Consider the following 19,933-nt stretch of genomic DNA (forward strand, 5'->3'; position numbering starts at 1 on the left):
ACCAAGAGGAAAATGGATTTATTGCTTCATAAAAAGAATTCTGATAAAACTTAAGAGAAAGACCATAGACTTAAAAACTAATTCTCCCCTCTCCGCACCCTAAGAGGTCTCAGACAGGGTTTCTAGGGGCTGTCAAAGTAAGTGGGTTATTGAGCCAGGCAAGCCGGCTAGGCTTCTCCCACACAAACAGCCCCAGTGCCCTGATAGTCTGCCAGCAGGGGGCACTGTGACCACATGGTCACACACAAGGTCCCCATCATAAAGCAAGGCTTACTCTCCCATCTTGAGCCTACTGCAGGCCTAGCTGGCTTTGGTCTGGTCCACTCTCATAAAAGCAGACCCTGAGGTTCTTCTCCTACCATATATGCACATGAACACACACACACACCACACACACACACACCACACACACACACACCCCTGGTTACTTACTAGCCCTCTTCCCTACTTAGGCCTGGCTCTCCATGTCTGCCAGTCATGGCCTTATTCCCACCCCCGAAAAACAGCTGTGTGTGTGTGGAAGGGTGCCCTTGTGATGTCCCCTCAGTCCCCTTCAGGTTGCAGGCAGGAACAAGGGTGGCAGTAGAGATGTACTTCCCCTAGTCTGAGGGAAGAAGCCTTGCTGTGGCTCTTGAGGCTTTGTATAACTATTCTGTTCTCCATCCTTTCCCCAGACTGAGATGGGGTGTGGGCGGTATGGTGGGGGTGTTGTCTCCACAGGCCTTCAAGGAAAGGACAGGCCAGGGACTAGTCATGTAGGGGGGTGGGGGACACTGGGATTACAAAGGGGTTAGCACCAACAACAGGAAGCGGGTCCTTCCTTCCTCCAGGCAGCCACAGACTGGCCAGGGGAGGTAAGGAGCCAGGCCAGGGGAGTGCAGACAGTGCAAGCCTTTGTCCTCAGGTAGGCGTGGTTGGTGGGCATGCAGCTCAGGGACAGGTAGTGTGGGGACTGGATGGCAGGCCCCTCTGCTTTGGCAAGGGGCAGAATCCAGATCAGTGAGGGACAGCCTGCTTGCTGGGGGCTCCCCTTGGCTCCAGGGACAGGCCCCCCCATGGAGATTCAAGACCCCAGAACCCCTTGAGTGACAGCTAAGCCAGGGCCAGCCCAGTTTCTGGCAGTGGGAGGTCCATTTGTCTTGGGCCCTCTCCTGTCCTTCCACACCAGCACTCCAGGGCAGGGCCAGGCTTTGTGAGGAAGTGTGGGCTCCAATGTGTTGAAAGGCAGGATCCAGGGAGCACATGGGATCCTCTGGGGCGGGGAGATGACAGCGGCCAGTCACTGAAGCACAGGCAGGAGGCCACAGCTCTGAGGCGGTGGGCGGGCCCTACACGAAAGCTTCCCGGTTGGATGAGCCATTGACCTTAAGGAACAGCTTGCTGTCTTCCCTCTTCTGTTGAAGCTGCCTCTCCAGCTGTCGCCGGTAGCAAATCAGGTAAAGTGGCAGGCAGAAGCCTAGCATGCTCATGACGAGCAGACCCACGTTCACCTGGGAGGGTGGGGAGCGGGCTGGCATAAGGAGCTGTGTGCATCACAGGGCAGTACCCTCCCCCACACGCAGGTGAGAAAACAGTGAAAATTAAACAGGAAGGGTCAAGAGGTCCCAGGGCTGTCAACCCACATTCCAGCATCTAAATTCCCCAGTTCTCCATGTGTCACTCAGCAGCAGCCTTCAGGGACTGGGACAACTCATGACACCTGGACTGGAACGTTGGTCTTTGGATGGAAACAGGAATCAGATCCAGAGAGGCCATCTTTCTACTCCTGCCTGGTCACCATCCACAAGGGACCCAACTGGTTCTCTCCAAAGCTCCCACACTGTCTTTTGTCCTTGGGCCCCACTTTCCCAGGAGCAGAATGGAGAGACACCCCGACTGTTCTTACCCACAGAGGGTCTCCTCCTAGAGGACCCATCATGGCCAGAAACAGCGGCTGCTGCAGGAGAGCAAAGAGCGCACTGACCAGAGACTGCAGTCCTGTAAGGCTGCCGAACTGTGTGGAGGGGTACCTGCGAGGTAAGGATACCCGTCACAGCCAGCACCGTTCACAGGCTTCCCAAATCCCTCAACTGGCTTGGTTCAGGTATGCTGGTAACAAGGGCTGCACCATCGGTGCCTATGGACCAGCCTCAGGATGGTTGGGTACGAGCCCCTGAGGCCTGAGGCTTCAGACTGGAGAAAGCCTCTCCCGTTCTCAGATGTGCCCCCAGCCTGAGGGTGTAGGGCTGAGCAGAGTGGAAAGGATGGTGCCAGCAGAGTCTGTGGCTTGGGAAACATTCCCAGGAAGCAGGTTGGAGGCTGAGCCTGGCTTTGCTGTACCCCCCTCCAAGAGCATTGCGCAATCACGGAAACTCAGCATCACAGCTCTTGCCCGACTCCCTCAAACCCTGCCAGGGCAGCCACAACTTCCTCCACGCCTGGGGAAGGGGGAACAAGGCGGGGGACAGGCAGACCTGGAATAACCCCTGTTAAGATGCTGCTCAAAGAGGGAGGGAGTCCTGGGCTTAATCTTGGGGAACATTAGGCTCTGCTGCCCCCGAGGTACAAGGCAGCCCTAAGCAAGAAAAGAGCTACATTCATGGTCACACATGGTGGACAACAGAACTTGGGTTTCAATCTGTGGGCCAAGCCCTGGGCAAAAGAAGGAGAAACAGCTGTGTAGCTTCTTGGAAAAGATGTAGGTGTCACTGTAGGCAGGGTTTAAGGAGACTGGGGCCAGCAAATGGGCCCTTTGAGGCCCTGGGTGAGGGCAGCCCAGTACTTCTGGGTTATCCATGTCACTGCCCCTACTGAGGACTATTTACACTTTAGTATTTAGCTTCAGGCAGCCAAAACCCAACCCTGTCCCTGTGAGCAGCCAGGGACAGTGCCAGGACTCGGCTGAACAGCAAACCCTGAGGCCCTAAGGCGCTGACCCCAGCTGAGAGACTGACTTCTTGTTAAATGCCATGCCTTGTGGGCACCCAACTGTCTGCCTACTGACTCACCTGCTGCCAGTATGTATGGTGGCTTTAACTGGTGGCCTTAACTGACATGGTCAGCAGTAACCCTAGTACTTGTCCCCTGAAACAGGATGAAATATGCCAGAAGGGAAGGATAAGCCAGTTTCAGGGTCCCCATGTCAATAGCAGTTCCCTGGGGTCAGGACCGCCACACCACCCAGACCTTCCGGGACTTACACAGCAGCATACAGGCCGCCTACTGCAGAGTGGATGAATCCTCGCACAACTGTGTGCAGGACGAAGGAGAAGATCTGCGGGAGGCAAAGAGGAAGAATGGAGCATGAGCATGAGACCCTCAGGACCCCACGGTCCTTTCCCTCTGGCTCCTGGGACTCAGGCACAGGCACTAGGCCTGGAGTTGGCTGCTGCCAGCTCTCCAGTGAGGAGTTCTTTTTTTTCATGGGGGGCTGTTTTGTTTTCAAGACAAGGTCTCAATGTGTACTCCTGGCTGTCTTAGGACTCTTCATGTAGACCAGGCTGGCCTCAAACTGAGTTGTGATCAAAGTCATGTATCACCGTGCCTGGTCCCTGCTAAAATCTTCTTCTTTTTTTTTTTTTTTTTTTTTTTTTTTTGGTTTTCAAGGCAGGTTTTCTCTGTGGCTTTGGAGCCTGGAACTAGCTCTTGTAGACCAGGCTGGTCTCAAATTCACAGAGATCCACCTGTCTCTGCCTCCTGAGTGCTGGGATTAAAAGCATGTGCCACCACCACCAGGCTGATAAAACTTTTTGTAACATTAAAAAAAAAATCCAGTAGTCACAGCTTGGTAACCATAGGCCTGTCTCTGTATATGTACAAACACACACACACACACACACACACACACACACACACACAGAGGAATAGTTAATGTTATTTATGTTATCAGTGTTTAGCCTGAATATATATGTACACACACTGTGTGTGTACCTGGTGCCAGAGTTGTGAGTCACCATGTGAGTGCTGGGAACAAACCCAGGTCCTTGCACAAGAGCACTCAATGCTCTTAACCACAGAACGACCTTTCCTGGTCCATATTTTTATAATTAAAAAATATATTACATCACTAGTCAAGAACACTGCCTGCTCTTCCAGAGGACCTGGTTCAATTCCCAACAGCTACATGGTGGCTCACAATGGTCTGCATCTCCAATTCTAGGGGACCCGATGCCTTCTGACCACTGTAGGCACCAGGCATGCACTTGGTACACAGACTTACACATGTAGGCAAAGTGCCCATACAAACAAGAAAGAAATTTTAAACTTTTTTCTTTAAAAATATTACATTATTTAATTCATGTGTACAAGTGTCATGATGTGTGTATGGAGGTCAGAGGACAACTTTTGAGAGTTGGTTCAATCCTTCTGCCATGCAGGTCCCAGGGTCAAAATCAGGCTTCACAACTAAGTCACCCTGAAGACCTTTTCTTTTTTCTTTTTCTTTTTGAGACAGGGTTTTTCTCTGTGTAGCTTTGAAGCCTGTCCTGGAACTCACTCTGTAGACCAGGTTAGGCTGGCCTCAAAGTGACAGACTCACCTGAGTCTTCCTCCAGAGCACTGGGATTAAAGGAGTGTGCCACCAGCACCCAACCCCTTTCATGAATTTTGTAGCCAGTTTCAAAACAGTCATTATGAAAAATTAAATTATATAAACTTATAACTAAGAAACTAGCTGGGGGACTGAAGAGATGACTCCACAGTAAAGAACACTGGCTTCTCTTCCAGAGGACCGGGGCTCAATTCCTAGTACCCACATGGCAGATCACATCTGTCTGTAACTCCAGTTCCAGGGGATCTGACACCCTTACACAGACACACATGCAGACAAAACACCAATAATCATAGCATTTAAAAATTTTTTTCGATGGGCATTGGTGGTGCACGCCTTTAATCCCAGCACTCGGGAGGCAGAGGCAGGCGGATATCTGTGAGTTCGAGGCCAGCCTGGTCTACAAAGTGAGTTCCAGGACAGGCTCCACAACAATACAGAGAAACCCTGCCTTGAAAAACAAAAAAATAAATAAATAAAATAAAATAAAATTAAAAAAAAAGAAAGAAAAAGAAACTAGCCAGGCATGGTGGCACATACCTTTAATGTCAGCACTTAGGAGGCAGAGGCAGGCAGATCTCTATGATTCTGAGGCCAGCCTAGTCTACAGAGTGAGTTCTAGGACAGACACAGCTATTACACACACACACACACAAAAAAAAAAACCAATAAATAAGTAAACAAATGAACAAAGAAGCTAAATTAAATGTCTTAAGAAAAAAAAAAAAAGGGCAATGAATGATCAAAGTTTATCAATTCCCAATTCTTTCACCAGAATTACTACTGTTTGTTCTGAAGGCATCTTCCATATACTCTCAGCCATGAGAGAGTATTCACACCATGGACATTACAAGCAAATGCATGAAGGCTAAGATCTCCTTACCCAATCCTAAGAATCTACATTTATGTGAGGATTTTCCCAGAGGTCTCCCTGCCTGGTCATCTAGGCCCTATTGGCAAGGGGCTATCTTCATCTGCCTCACAAATCTCTATCATAGGCTTTGAAAGGCCTCTTCCTGTTAGCAAATCTCTGAGAAGGCCTTGTTAGTCAATGTTAGTCAAAGCCACCATGGAGCCCTGTGTTTATCCTCTCCTCCATATGCATCTCTGCCATCTTGCATTAGCAGCTAGGACCTGCTCCCAGGACTGTGGGAGGTGGAGGGGCCAGGGCTACTCCTGACAGGCTTGCAAGGTTATGCAGCTATGGATTACACAGCCCTGTTTCTTCTTTCACATGCATTGCTGCCTTTTCACAACTGGCCTTCAGTGAAAACTGAGCTAAATAAAAAATGGATGACTTGGGCTGGAGTGATGGCTCAGAGGTTAAGAGCACTGGATACTCTTCCAGAGGACCTGAGTTCAATGTGGCTCACAACCATCTGTAATGAGATCTGGTGACCCCTTCTGACATGCAGGCATATATGCAGACAGAACGCTGTATATGTAATAAATCTTTTTTTAAAAAGTGGATGACTTGTCTATAACTGAGCATCATCCCTTGACTGGACAAGATGGCCACGGCAGGAATCTGTCTGTCTGTCCTCCCTAGAACTGGTGCAAGTCTCCCACGGCTTACTCCAGTCTACACACCCAGTGCCAGTATGTGTGACAGTACCTGTGGGTGTGTACACCTGTGCACTCAACGTAGCTCAACACCTGGCACCTTGTAAACAAAGAGCCTCTTCATTTCCTCCCAGAGCTGGCTTGAGACATATCTGCACTTTGGCTACACCCACAGGGAAGCAATGCTATTAGGTGCATCCGTTCACCTTATAAACTTGGGACTTGGGCCCAACTGGACTTGGGAAATGTCTGCAAAGACCAATGGGTGGGGCCAGGCAGGTGCAAAGTCTAGCTGGCTTGCAAATACTAGCAAGACAGGCTTCAAAAAACTCAGAAATCTTATGCAAGGCGAAACATGGTGGTGCATTCTTATAATCCCTGCACTTGCAGGGCCAAGGCAGGAGGATCAAGTCTGGGGCCAGCCTGCGCTACACACAGGAAGACTGTCTCAGACAAAAGAAATCTCGTACGAAGAAAGTAAGCCAGCCAGGATCAAGCATTCTCTCTAGGAGAACAGTCATGTGGACACTGCTGTCTGTCACTAAGAGGGCTGGGATTACAAGTGTGTGCCATCACACTCTTTGCCTTGGCCACAACTCTTTACACATCAGATTTCAAGTGTCCGAGAAAATGCAAAGCCACACAGTTCCAAGAAACAGACGACAGTGGTGCCCATGGCATGCAAGGTGCCTAAGGACAGAGAACAGTGGGCTTTCTTGGAAGGGTCCTTCCTATGAAAGAAAATTGGTCTTCACAGCTCACTCTCCTCTTTGGCCCACAGCTGGGGAGTAGAGGAGGCTAAGCAGACTTCCAGCAAATACTGGCAGCTGGCCAAACTGAACGAATTAAGTCACATGCACGTTTCAGCCTCTAAGCACCCCTTATCTGTGTCCCATCCCCTGGATGGTCGGTCTCTCCCCAGACCTACCTGCAGAGGCAGATTAGGAATGAGGCAGGTCACCCCAAAGCCCACGAGCAGAACGTTTGTAAAGGCGAAGGCCCGCATGGCATTAGTAACTTTCTGGACCTGCCTGTCTCGATTCTGCTTCTTTTCACCTCTGTGGAGAAAGAGCACACAGGACTTGCTGTGGGGTGAGGCTCCCTGGAAGAAGGAGGGCCTTCCCCCAAAAGTCAGATCTCAGGGATCCCAGGGTGTGAACTGAGGCAAGCAGCACAGGCTACTCAACCACACCTTAGACCAGCACTACGGACACTCTCTGGCTGCCCTCTCAGTTGAGAGAAGGCTGATTGGAGCAGAGGCTCTCACAGCTGAGAAGACAGTGCAACCCTGCTCATCGAGCTCAGCTGATGGCAGGGAGGGGGAGGAGCAGAGTGTGCCCCAGCGAGGGTGCAGCAAAGCCTCACTGCACCTGTATCTTGCAGGGAGCTGGTTAGAAGCCAGATAATAAGCCAAATAAGGGAGTGAGTTGGTTTCTCCTTGGGGGGGGGGCGGATAGGGTGAGGGGAAACAAATACACAGCAGATGGAACCAGGATGGCAAATAGCCCTTTGGCTCTAGGGCCTAACCTAGATAACAGAGAGTCTCTGTAATTATTTCCTTGTGGATTAACTATTACTGATTCCAGCCATGCCACCCACGCTGAAACCCCACGGATGATCACAAGAAAGAATGGCAAATGTTCAGTGCAGGGCAGCAATTCCCAGATCCACCACTTTCTAACTACATCACCTCTGTAAGGAGAAGTGAACACCTAGCCCTGGTTCCCTCATCTGTAAAATGGGTATAACACTAACACATGTTGCATCATGGTACTGAAGCTGAAGGGAGACATTGTGTTAAGTGCTTGGCATTGGGCCTGATACAATAAATAACAGCTATCACATGATGGGAGTTGTAGAAGACAGCATTTAACTCATCCTCTGATCTCTGAGCCCAGCCCTTCTATAAAGCAGGACTGCAGAGCCCTGCCTAATCTTCAGAATCAGCACATCATTAGCACACTAGGTTGGAATAGCTTATGCCTCAAGTAAGTGGCAAGTGAATGAATCCCAGTGGCAAGTGGCTTAAAATAGCCCCCTTGTGTAGCTCATGTCAACGATGGGTTTCCCTCGGCTTTCATCTACCTCAGCGGCCCCCACTTCATCCCAACAGAGAATTTCCACAGAGGTGAGAACAATGGGTGCTAGGCTTGCCCCTGCTGCCCACCAGGCCCGGCCTGACACGCAATATGACCCCCGTTGTCTTTCTCCGGGGGCAGAGAGTGGGCTGTGGCCTACATACTGAGTGTTGTCTTTTTCCTCAGGCTCCTCGGAAGTATCTTCACACTCTTTTAGCCTCCAATCCATGATGTAGCCGATGACAGGAGCTGTCAGCAGGCAGAGCAGCTGGAGTGCGCCAAAGATGGAGGTATAGAGGGCAACTAGGAAGGAAGAGGGCACGTCACGGGAGCTCCAGGCACAGCCCTGGGAACAGCTTGAGGGGAATCTGCCCCCTGGCCACTGAGGCTTGAAGGGAACCTACGGACCTTAACTTCTGAAATCAAAGCTAGAACAAAGGCCAATCTTCTGCTCCAGTATGTCACAATGCAACCCCCTCCCACACACCAAAATTTCAGGAAGTCACTCCAACTTGGAAACCACAAAATTACCAATGCTCATGACCAGGCTTTCTATCTATGTGACTGACCATCGTTTTCTGTCCCTAGAAATGTACCAGGAAGGCACCATTCACAGGGACTCTGACGTCTGGGCTTCCCATCTTCAGACTTAAAATTGTAGGGGGTGGGGAATGAAACAGTAGTTGACCACTAAATGGTCCACCCTTACTCCACCAGTTTAATCAAGAGGGATGTTTTGATTTTCAGATGAGAGACATCCCTGGGTTGAACAGAGAGTAGCTGTGAGGGGTGTTGCAAGGTCCCCTGACAATCGCCCACCCTGCTTACCAGTTGCCATCACTTCATCGAGAAAGCAAAGGTGGAAAAGTAGAAAGGAGAGGTCAATGGTGAAAATACAAAAAGACAGGAGACAGGCTAGACTAGGTAGGGCCCAGCAACACACACTCGGCTTCCCAGGAGACCCCTAGAGAACTCAATGAAGGCCTTGCCACTACAGCTGCAGAGACGGATATGAGAGGGACCAGCCCATCGGACATCCTGGCTGCTGGTTACCCATCAAGGGCAGGCTGGTGAGTCAGGCCCGTGGCCCTGCCTGGGGCACCATGACCAGGAGGTGTCATGCTCAAGGCAGACTGCATGGCAGAATCAGAGCTCTACCACGTGGCCCTGTGGGGATACTACTGTCACTGTCACCTCCGGCTGCACTCTGAGTGAAGGAAAGGTCAAAGGATATGTGCCAGCCACAGTTATCGGACACCACAGTTCTCCCTGGGCAGCCAGTCTTCTCCACCACAGTCTTCTGTCACTGGCTCCCTGGCTCACTGGCCCCAGGACAACCCTTCTGAGCAGAGCCAGGCTCCTGGATGTGAATACCAGAGACTGGGGTCCAGAATACCTGTCTACTATACTTCAGACTCCCTCTCCTGGTTTCCTCTACTTCTTGAAGCTGATCTTTCTCCCTTTCTCACTCTCTGTCTCTGTCTCTCTCTCTCTTCCTTTTTCTTTCTTTTCTTTGGGGGTTAGGTCTCATTGTATAGCCAGACTGACGCCAACATCATCCTCCTCCTGTCTTAGCTTGCCTAGTACCTGAGATTACAGGAGTAAATTGAGATGTCATTTTTTTTTTTGTTTGTTTGTTTTTCTAGACATGGTTTGTCTGTGTAGCCCTGGCTGTCCTAAAACTTACTCTATATAGACCAGGCTGGCCTGGAAATCAGTGATCTACCTGCATGTGCTTCCCGAATTCTGGGGTTAAAGGCGTGGTCCACCACCGACTGGTGCAGGATATCCATCCATCTTAAAACTGATTGTTTTTTCCCCTCCAAAGTCAAAATCTGCCTCTATCTCCCAAACGCTGGGATTAAACAGGGGTATGCCCCTATGTCCAGCAAAAGCAAAATCAAAAGGAAGAAAATTAGGACCAGGGAGACATCTTAACAGCTAAGCTGTTTGTCATGCAAGCCTCACACCCGAGTTGTCTCTGAAATCACATGGGAAGGAGAAAACTGACCCCTCCAAGTGCTCTGAGTCCACACAGGCAACCAGCACCTTTACCTCCTGAGCTGGTCCCAGCTAGAGACTTTTATTTAAATGAAATACCAAAGATTAAGCTGGGTGTCATGGTAATTCCAGTACTTGGCTGAGACAGGAGCATCCCATACAGTGAGGCCAACCTGGTCTACTAAGCCACGTCCCATGCCAGCCCAGGCTACCACATCTCAGAAAAACAAAAAATGTTTACCCCATTGGGTGGTCCACTATGTGGTAGTCATAGCTACAGGATACTGAAGTAGGAAGGTTGCTTGAGAGTCTAGGCGAATCAGCAAGCAAGACCCACCCAGAAGGCAGGGGTGGGGTGGGGTGGGGAGTGGAGACCAACCAAGACATACTCTCTTTAACCCAGGCAGGCCTCCAATTTGCTATGTAACCTCGGATGACTTTGAACATCTGATCTTCCTGCTTCTACCTTTGGAGTGCTGGGATTATAGGCATCCATCACCACAATGATTTATTATGTGGTGCATGGCTTCACGAATGCTAAGAAAGATCCTGTCTCTTAAAACAAAGCAAAACAAAAAAGGTTCCAGGGGTAAAAGTTAGGAAGTTACGATTGTGCTAAACAAAGCTAAAGGTCTTTTTCTCCCACAATGACCCCGAGGCCATTACTGAGCCCCATCATGAGTTTTTGCTCATGATATTTAGCATCTTTCCACGTTCTCTCCCTACTGAGGAGCCAGAAGGTGTCTGGAGCTTTTCGCTCTGTGAAAGCAGGCCTTCCTGTCCCTGTGGAAAACTGGTATTTGGCTCCTTGCAAGGACTGGGTTTGCGTTATCTTTCCCTCAGTAAAAAACAAGTTAGCCAACAAAAGAAAGTGGCAGCTGGTGAGACTGCCAACAAAGAGGATTTGCCGAATGTGTTTGTCCTGCTTGCTCAGGGTGACTAAAGCTGAGTCAGCCAGGCCCTGGGGAAGTCCTGACTTTCTCTGCCTGCGAAGCAAAGTCCCTCGTCAGCTGAAGACCTGCTGCTGTTTTCCTGTGGGTTATCAGTTCTGTTTCCCAGAGTGAACAAGTCTCAACTGGATCCCTCGTTCCTGGGAAGCCTCTGTTTTCCCTAGTTCCCAGGGCGGGACAGCGATCCTAGAATGGTCCCGCACTGACCCAGAGTCCTCTGCCAGGATAAAGGTCCTCCCCTCAGCCCCCAGGTTGTCCAAGTGCCAAGTCAGTCCCTTCAGATCAGTGATGTGACTGGGCAGGGTGGGGCTGCTGTCTTCTACTCTGGGCAGTGTTTTCAGTACAGGCACAGCCCTCAGCTCTCCCCACTGGCACTAGAAACATACATCCCACACCCTAAACACATGGAGCTATTTCAGTCCTCTCCCTCCTTGGCCGGGAAACCCTGATGGGGACAGGAAAGAACAGTCAGGCCAGCTGTGACAAAACAGCCCCAGCAAGCAGACAGGGCCTCAGACACTGCAATTTCACAGCCCTACTGATTTAGCTCAACAGCTGGTAAGGCTGGTGGGCTCCACTTGGCTGTTGACAGTGACAGCATCAAGGCCTGGGTGACACTTACCTGTTTTCTGGTCCCCGTTGACCAAGAACTCAAGGATGCTATTCATGGCTCCCATGTAGAAGATGAGCCGCAGCTGTGTGACACACATCGTGACGAGGCTAAGCAGCAGGATGGGGCTGAACACACTGTGCATGAACGAGGGGGCCGCTGTGGGAAGAAAGCATGGGGCTCAGGGCCGGGAAGCATCCAATTCAGCTGACTGGGCAGGAGGTGAGGATGGCAAACCTCACGGTGAGATTCATGGTGTTGATGCTCGTGGGCCGATTTCCTAAGCTCAGTGGTGTGCGTGTTTGTAAAAACAGGACAGGTGGTGCCTCTGCCCCTTTGAGACAGATTCAGGGAGAGGATATCGATATCCACAGAGCCTCAGCCAATGATTGCCTACTAAGGGGGCCCTGGGCTACCCCTGCCGTGTAAATGAGGATCTCCTGGGCCAACCTGGAAGGTGAGTCGGGTGTTGGATACCTGCAGCGTCGGGCTGGCACTTCACCTCCAGGTCGACAGTGGACAGGCACAGCTTGTGACCCTCCTGCAGTGCGGCCTGCTCCTTGGCACTCCTCATGGAGCTGCCCACGCTCAGGCGGCGTCCCACTGTGGTCACCTGCTTGTAGAACTGCTTCCCTGTGATCTTGTGGTCAAAGCCCAGCCAGCTGAACTTGATCTTCACCCTAGAGGCCATAGGAAGGGTGTTTGCTGGTGCTGCCTGGGACCCTGGCTGGCATGAGGGTAGGGCAGACAGAGCAGGCTGACTTACGAGTAGTCCATGTCCTCCGGTCCTGGGAAGGGTTCTAGTGGCCAGTTGAAGAAACAGTTGAGGAAGACCAGGCCAGAACAGCCAGCCCAGACCACCAGGATGACAACGAAGGAGGCACCAGCATCGTAGATGAGCTGTCAGGTGAGCGGGCAGAGTTATCAGTGAGGAGCCAGAGCGGGGATGGGGCGAGGGACAGCTGGGCTATATGAAAAGGCACACCCCTGTGAGCTGAGCTGCCCGGTTATTAGAAGCCCTGTATCCTTCTGTCCTTGGAATCCAATTTGAACCAAATGTCACCTCTTTTTTTTTTTTTTTTTGTTTTGTTTTGTTTTTTGGAGATGTGTGTAGCTCTGGTTGTCTAGATCTCATTCTGTAGACTATGCTGGTTTGAAACTCACAAAGATCCACCTGCCTCTGTGTTCCAGTGCTGGAATTAAAGATGTGGGCCACCGCTGCCCAGCTTAATGTCACCATCTTTTTTTTTTTTTTTTTTTTTTTTTTGGAGATAGGGTTTTTCTGTGTAACAGCCCTGGCTGCAAATGTGACCACCTTAAGAGGTGACCACCTTATCACTGCTACGCCTGCCTCACATGGTCACAGTGAACTGTCTGGCTAAGACTATTTTGCTGCTTCTGAGGTTTTTCTCCTTTGTTCTGAGACAGGTTCTTTTGTAACCCTCGCTGGCCTCAAACTCACTATGCAGTCTTGAACTCCTGATCCCTCCTGCTTCCACCTCCAGAGTGCTGGGATTACAAGCAGTCTAGTTTATTCTGTTGCTGGGCTCACTTGTCAGTCTAATTCCCCAAGAACAGGAACATGGCAGCCTCATCCATCAATGTTTCTCTAGCCTTTAAGAATACACATGACAGGTGCTCCAAGATGCTCAAGGGACTGACAGACATGGATGGCTCCTTTAGCTCCTCCGTGGAATAGGCACTGACACGGTACTTGGAGGGTGTTTTGGCCAGGGTAAATGGTGATCCTCAGATAACAGATTGCTGTGCATTTAGCATTGACTATCACCATTTCTTCCTTCCTTCCTTCCTTCCTTCCTTCCTTCCTTCCTTCCTTCCTTCCTTTCTTAAGTGCTAGGAACTGAACCTAGGGCCTCCTGTGTGCTGGCCAAGTGTCCACCACTTAGCTTTACCCCTGGCCCTTAAAAACTGTGAGACAAGCAGGGTGGTGGTGGCACATGCCTTTAATCCCAGCACTCTGGAGGCAGAGGCAGGCAGATCTCTGTGAGTTCAAGGCACAGACTACCAAGGCTACACAGAGAAACCCTGTCTCAAACCAAAACACCCCCAAAACAAAAAACAAACAAAAACCTGAGAGACAAATACTGACTTACTTGCTTAGGCTGCCCTTGAACTTGCAGTGTAACCCAAGTTACACTTGGCCTTGAAATTGCCATCCCTTCCTGCCTCAGCTTCCTTAGTAGTTATGATGATAGATCTATGTCCCCAGGCCTGTCTTGACCATCTTCATTTCTTCCCAGACCCAATGAGAGGGTCCCCTTAGTGTCCTAGCATGTAGCTGCCCAGCTCCCTAAGATGGAGCCCAGCACATATGTATATACAGAAGACCATCCAGGAGCAAGAGAAAGTTCACAGGATGGCTGGCCTGGTTCCTACCACCCACCACCCACCACATGGATTCCCAGGTTTCCAGTCAACATCCGAGGCTTCCTTTCATCATCATAGCATCCCAGGCCCCTAAAGTTAGCTTCACTTTGATGCCTGTGCTTCGGGAGGGAAAAGCCCTGTTGACACTCTGGCAGAGCAGCAGACAGGACAGGGGACAGAACTGAGCGACTGTGAGCCTAGGCTTCTTCCTGATGCCATGTGACTCCACAGGCTCAGAATCCTGCCTGGGAGGGAAACAGCTGAACCAACTTGGCGGACAGCAGAGCTCTGACTAATGGGGGAGTATCGGCCCAACATCAACAGGCTGGAGACCCTCATGACCGGGGGACCAGCTCACTCACCCTACTTTCCCTTCCCCAGCCAGCCTGTGGTCACACAAAACGAACAACACTCACACCCTCCCCTAAGGCCCAGCAGTTTTCTCTTCTCGCTCCTGCAGCGCCAGGTGCTTCCTGCCCAGGTGGGAGGGGCAGCTGAGGGGCCATCCCTAATGCCCATAATGATTTCTCCTCAGAGAGGCTGCAGTGGCCTAGGCGGGGTCTCTGCCCAGATGCTAGGATAATTCATGAGGGGAGGGGGCAGTGGTTGGCCACACCCTCACCTTGATTCCTGGGAAGGTAACTGCTGAGGAAGCGTAGGATCCAATCATCAAGGCAATAAACGTAGACCGAAGGTCACCAAACATATTGGGCAGCTGAGGGGATGGGTGGAGGAAAGAAAGGCTTAGGTCACAGGTGTGTCTCATCTTTTGACATTGTGACGCAACACTGTCATCTGCAAAATTCATACCAGAGAACTGCGCAATTGAGCTTACAAGAATGGCAAGAAGGTCCCGTTCTAAATAAGCTTAAGACTTTGTGTTGGGCTGCAATCACGGCTGTACTGGGCTAAGTCGGACTCACCTGAGGGAAGGGGTGAAGACAGCAGCTAGCAATGGCCAGGCCTCACGTCTCACCTGCTCTCCTCTCCCTCTGTGGAATTCATAGCATAGCAGCAGACTAGGCAATTGCCACTAACTGCAAGTTTTTCCCTTCCCGGGCAGAGATGGAGAAGGGGCAAAGGTAAGGAAGAAATCCAACTCCAGAAGACGAGACACGGTGTTGACTGTCCACACACTCCCCCACCATGCCTGACACAGACCAGGGCCCTTGCCATATTTGCCATATTTGCCATATTTGAAGGAGGTGTCAGAGAGCAAAGCTGTGAGCCTTAGGCCCCCCGCAAAGGGAAAAAAGCCCATGAAAAATAAGACTCTATTTGGGGAAATGAGTGTCATTTTATAAATAAAAGTATCAGAGTTCCAGAAAGGACCAGATGTCAGCAAAAGCTGCTTTTGGTTTTGAGAGTGTGTTTCTGGAAGGCACCAATCACAATCCTAACAAGGCAGGTGGCTCTCTAATTCCTGCCTCTGAGTTTTTGAGTATAAATAGAAGATTCTCTCCACTGGACACTCTAGCCTAGAGTCACCTGGCAGGAACCTCCAGAAAGCCAAGATTAGCAAGGCTCAAAGCAAGAGTGGGACAATCTGAAATGATTTCAAGACGAAATCCCAATGATTCTCAGGCCTGGTAAGACACCATATGGCTGGAGCCATGGCTTAGCAGTTAAGAACACTTGTTCTTGCAGAGGACCTGGGTTTGGTTCCCTGCACTGACAGCATAGCTCACAATCATCACTAACCCCAACACTTTCTTCTGGCCTCTGCTGCACACATGGTACAAATACATACACACAGACAGACAAAATGCTCATAAACATACACACACACAGAGACAGACAGACAGACATATCAATAAACACATTGGACTGGTGAGATATAGCTCAAGGAGTAAATTGCCATCAAGCCTGACAGCCTGAGTCCAGGATCCACATGGTACCAGAGAACCAATTCCCAAGTCATCTTCTGACCTCCAAGAGTGTTCCCTGCCTCCACAAATTTATATGGATTTAAAAAAATTTTTTTTAAAAGTTAAAGTTACCACAACCCAGCCATGGATAGATTGTAACCCACTGGACAAAGCCCACCCTCCACAGCTGTTCCCCCATCTCAGGAGCCTGGACCAAGTCATGAAGCAGTGTCATTGGAGCTGGGCACACTCTTCTGAGAGTTATGTCCATCTAGTGCATTAAATTCAGCCAGTGACTGTGGGCTTAAGTTGTACTCCTTTCCTGGTCACCCGGGGTCATTTTTGTTTTATTATCAGTGTGACCGCAGTCTGACACAGAGACACACACCCAGAATCGCAGCTAAGGAAAAGATCGTCTCAAAGTTCTAGGCCAGCTGAGACTCATAGCGTGACCTATCAAGACAAAAGAAGGCCTCTGTGAGTCGGTTCCTTGCTACTAAAATGGGAGTAGTTGGGATGCTCTGCCTATTCCTCATTCTGCCTGGTTTTGATCATGATTAAATAAATAAGCAATGCACATTATCAAAAAACTTTTTCAGACAGTAAAACAAAGTAACCACAGCCTGGAAATGGATGGTGCTACACAAAGAAACCCCGTCTTGAGAAAACAAACAACAACAAAAAACCCAAAAAACAAAGTAATCACATAACCCAGAAATTCTACTGCTAGGTACAAATTCTAAGAAATAAAAGTGTGTGCTACATGCGAATGTTTAGGACAGCATTCTTCATAATAGCAAAAAATGGAAACTGAATGCCCATCGAGATGAATAGGTAAACAAAAGATGATACATACATACAAAGAAGAGAAGAAATAACACATGCTACTAAAACAGGAGTAAACCTGGAAAAACAGTAAGCCAAGAGTGAAGCCAGGCACAGAAGACCCCAAGTGGGCTAGAGACGGCTCCTTCCAGGACCTACATGGCGGTTAACGACCGACCATCTGTAACTCCAGCTCCAGGGGATCAGATGCCTTCTTCTGTACTCCATGAACACTGCATACGGGTGGTGGACATATATACATGCAAGCAAATCACCTTTGCACATAAAGTAAGTAATTTTCCTTAAAAAGCTTGAGTTTTATGACTCCATTGTATGAATGTCCCAAGTTGATACCCCAAAGAGCCAAAGAGTAGATTAGTGACAGGCAAAGGCCAGAGACCTGGAAGAGGGCTACCAGCGGGTACACATTTCTGTTTGGGGTGAGCAGTTAATTGAAGAGATGACTACACACCTCTGTGAAGACACTAAAACTCACTGAATATGCACAGGCTAGGTGAAATGAATGGTATGGGAATTATAGGTCAGTGACGCTGTTTAGAATATTAATAAAGAAGAGGACTGTCTTGGGGGGGAAATCACAGGACTAAAAAAGAACATTAACAAATGTATATGTTTTATAGTATGAGGCCAAGAAGACCAGCCAAGTTTCCTCCCAAATTCTTAGCACACCAAAAGCTCTTTCTTGTCATTCTAGACTTTCTGGGAAGGGTAAGAGGGGGACAAATGAGGGGCATAGGAGACAAAGGGAATGTGGCACAGTCAAGTGTACACAAACACACCCAGGTAAGTGTCAGAGTAACTGTGCTCACTGCTCACCCTGGAAGGGATGCTGTAGTTCAAGGTCATACTCGGTTCCCAAATGCACATATTCAGGTAGCAAAGCATACTTGTAGGAAAGGCCTCCATGGAGCCATGGAGGAGAGACTCAAAGACGACACCTGCCTATGTGGAAAAAGGGAAATACACCTGCAGCGGATTCCAGTCCAGTCAGGACAAGTGGAGAAAGGAAGAGACAGAGGGGACAGAAGAGCAATTGTAGGCCAAGCTCTAGTCTTCCTCCAGGTAGGACCAAGCTAGGGAAACTCCACGCACGCATGCACGCACAGCTATTCTGCCCTCAGGGTAAATTCCCCACATCAGAATCAGCCCTGGCCAGAACCTCTTCAATAGAGCTAGGGAACACCACCCCAAAAGCAGGCATGGTGGTTGGCTCGTTTGTCTTTCTTCACCCCAAGCCTGCCTTAACCCTCACCCAGGATAGAGGCCAACATAACAAGGGCTTGAGGTAGGCACGCAGTCCTGCTTTGATCCCCTTACACTAGACTCAGAACAGGGACAAAAGGGCTGTTCACCTGTTCATGCGGAAACCATCTGCCCTGAGCAGGATCAACGGCAGCGGCAGCCGCTGAGCTATCCCTCCTGTCCAGCTGCCGGGAGCATACTCCTTTTCTCATGTCTTTTAAGACAAGGTCTCCCAGAATCTTTCAATCTTGCTACCCCAGTCTCCCAAAGCACTGGGATTACTGGGACTGACCACCAAACCCAGCAACCTATCTGGAACAGTGTTACCAGACCAAGAAAACTCACATTATTCTGGCCAGTATGCCATTCCTAGGGCAGCACAGAGCCTCGGGGCAAACTGCATTAGAGTGCTTCGAGCCAAAATCTATTATCTTGTATTTTAAATTATGAATACGTTTCCTAATTAGAAAAGGAATACTTGTTTATTGTAAACATTTGGAAGAAAAAGACAATTTGTGGGAGTTGGGTCTTTCCTTCTACCATGTGAGTCCTAGGGATTGAACTCAGGTCATCAGGCTTGGCAGCAAGTGCCTTTACCCACTGAGCCATCTCACCAGCCCAACATAATGTTTTATAAACGTTTTCCTTTTTTTTTTTTTTTTTTTTTAAATGAAGTAGCTGTACTATGCTGCCAATATTGGTCTTTAATTCCTGGGCACAAGTCATTTTCCTGCCTTAGTCTTTCAAATAGCTGGGACTATAGGTGTATAGCAGCCCTGGCTGTCCAGGAACTCACTCTGTAGGCTGGCCTTGAACTCAGAGGGATCTGCCTGCCTCTGCTTCCAAAACGCTGGCATTAAAAGTATGCACTACCCCCACTTGACTTTTTTTTTTTTTTTTTTTTTTTTTGGTTAGTATTTTGTTTTATTCTATGTGGTTGGGTGTTTTGCCGACACGTATGTCCATGTGCCACTTGCATGCAGGCACCCAAGGAAGGATGCCCTGAAACTGGAGTCACAAATGGTGTGAGCTGCCATGTGAGTGCCAGAATCAAACCCAGGTTGGTCCTCTAGAGAGGCAATCAGTGCTCTTAACTGCTGAGCCATCTCTCCAGCCCCTCCAGCCTGTTTTTAGCTTTTGTTTTTGAGATAGGGTCTCATGTAGCCCAGGTTGGCTTCAAACTAGAGGCTGGAAAGAAGGCTTTCTGTTGCCACCTCCCTAAGAACTACGATTACAGGCATGAGTCACTGATTTTTCCTTCTAACCTGAAAAATTATTATAAAGTATTTTCTAAAAGTACTTACAGTTCCTTTCTGACACATTCTGAAATGACTGCCTAGTATTTTCTTATCTGGATAGTCTATAATTTAGGAAACCATGTCTCTGGTTTTAGACCTCAGGTCTTTTTACATTTATTCATAAAAAAAAAAAATTTCGGTACAGTTTTGGAGGGTTGAGGGAGGCAATACTGGAACTGTAACACAAGGCATGAGCATGTTAGGCAAATGCTCTATTACTGACCGACATCTCCAGGCTTCCTTTTATTTTTTTCTTTTAAACAGGGCCTCACTAATTCATCCAGGCTGGCCCTGAACACACTCTGCAGCCCAGGCAGGCCTTTAACTTACTATCTCCTAACCCCAACCTCCCAAGTCACTAGGATTACAGGTCCTGGACTGCTAGACCTGGCTAATTAGCTTTAAAAAACAAAACAAAACAAAAAGCCAGGTCTTAAAATATTACCTGTGAGCCATGTGGTGGTGGCACACACCTTTAATCCTAGCACTTAGGAGACAAAGGCAGGTGGATCTCTGTGAGTTGAAGGCCAGGTTGGTCTACAGAGGGAGTTCCAGGACAGT

The 19,933-nt window shown here is 49.2% G+C and overlaps 1 protein-coding gene across 2 annotated transcripts in view; it reads right to left on the minus strand.

Moving 5' to 3' along the window:
* Slc43a2 (solute carrier family 43 member 2) overlaps positions 1-19,933 on the minus strand; it is a 42,409-nt gene continuing 22,476 nt past the window's right edge. For both annotated transcript variants that reach the window (XM_051180028.1, XM_051180027.1), the window contains exons 6-14: positions 14,741-14,833; positions 12,497-12,630; positions 12,208-12,410; positions 11,743-11,889; positions 8,334-8,472; positions 7,020-7,149; positions 3,180-3,253; positions 1,886-2,009; positions 1-1,490 (exon numbers count right to left, since the gene is read on the minus strand). In XM_051180028.1, coding sequence (XP_051035985.1) covers positions 1,329-1,490; positions 1,886-2,009; positions 3,180-3,253; positions 7,020-7,149; positions 8,334-8,472; positions 11,743-11,889; positions 12,208-12,410; positions 12,497-12,630; positions 14,741-14,833 — 1,206 coding nt within the window. In that variant the 3' untranslated portion in view covers positions 1-1,328. The remainder of the gene's footprint in view (positions 1,491-1,885; positions 2,010-3,179; positions 3,254-7,019; positions 7,150-8,333; positions 8,473-11,742; positions 11,890-12,207; positions 12,411-12,496; positions 12,631-14,740; positions 14,834-19,933) is intronic.

Source organism: Phodopus roborovskii, unplaced genomic scaffold, assembly GCF_943737965.1.
Source record: "Phodopus roborovskii unplaced genomic scaffold, PHOROB, whole genome shotgun sequence".
In the NCBI taxonomy this organism is placed as follows: Eukaryota; Metazoa; Chordata; class Mammalia; order Rodentia; family Cricetidae; genus Phodopus; species Phodopus roborovskii.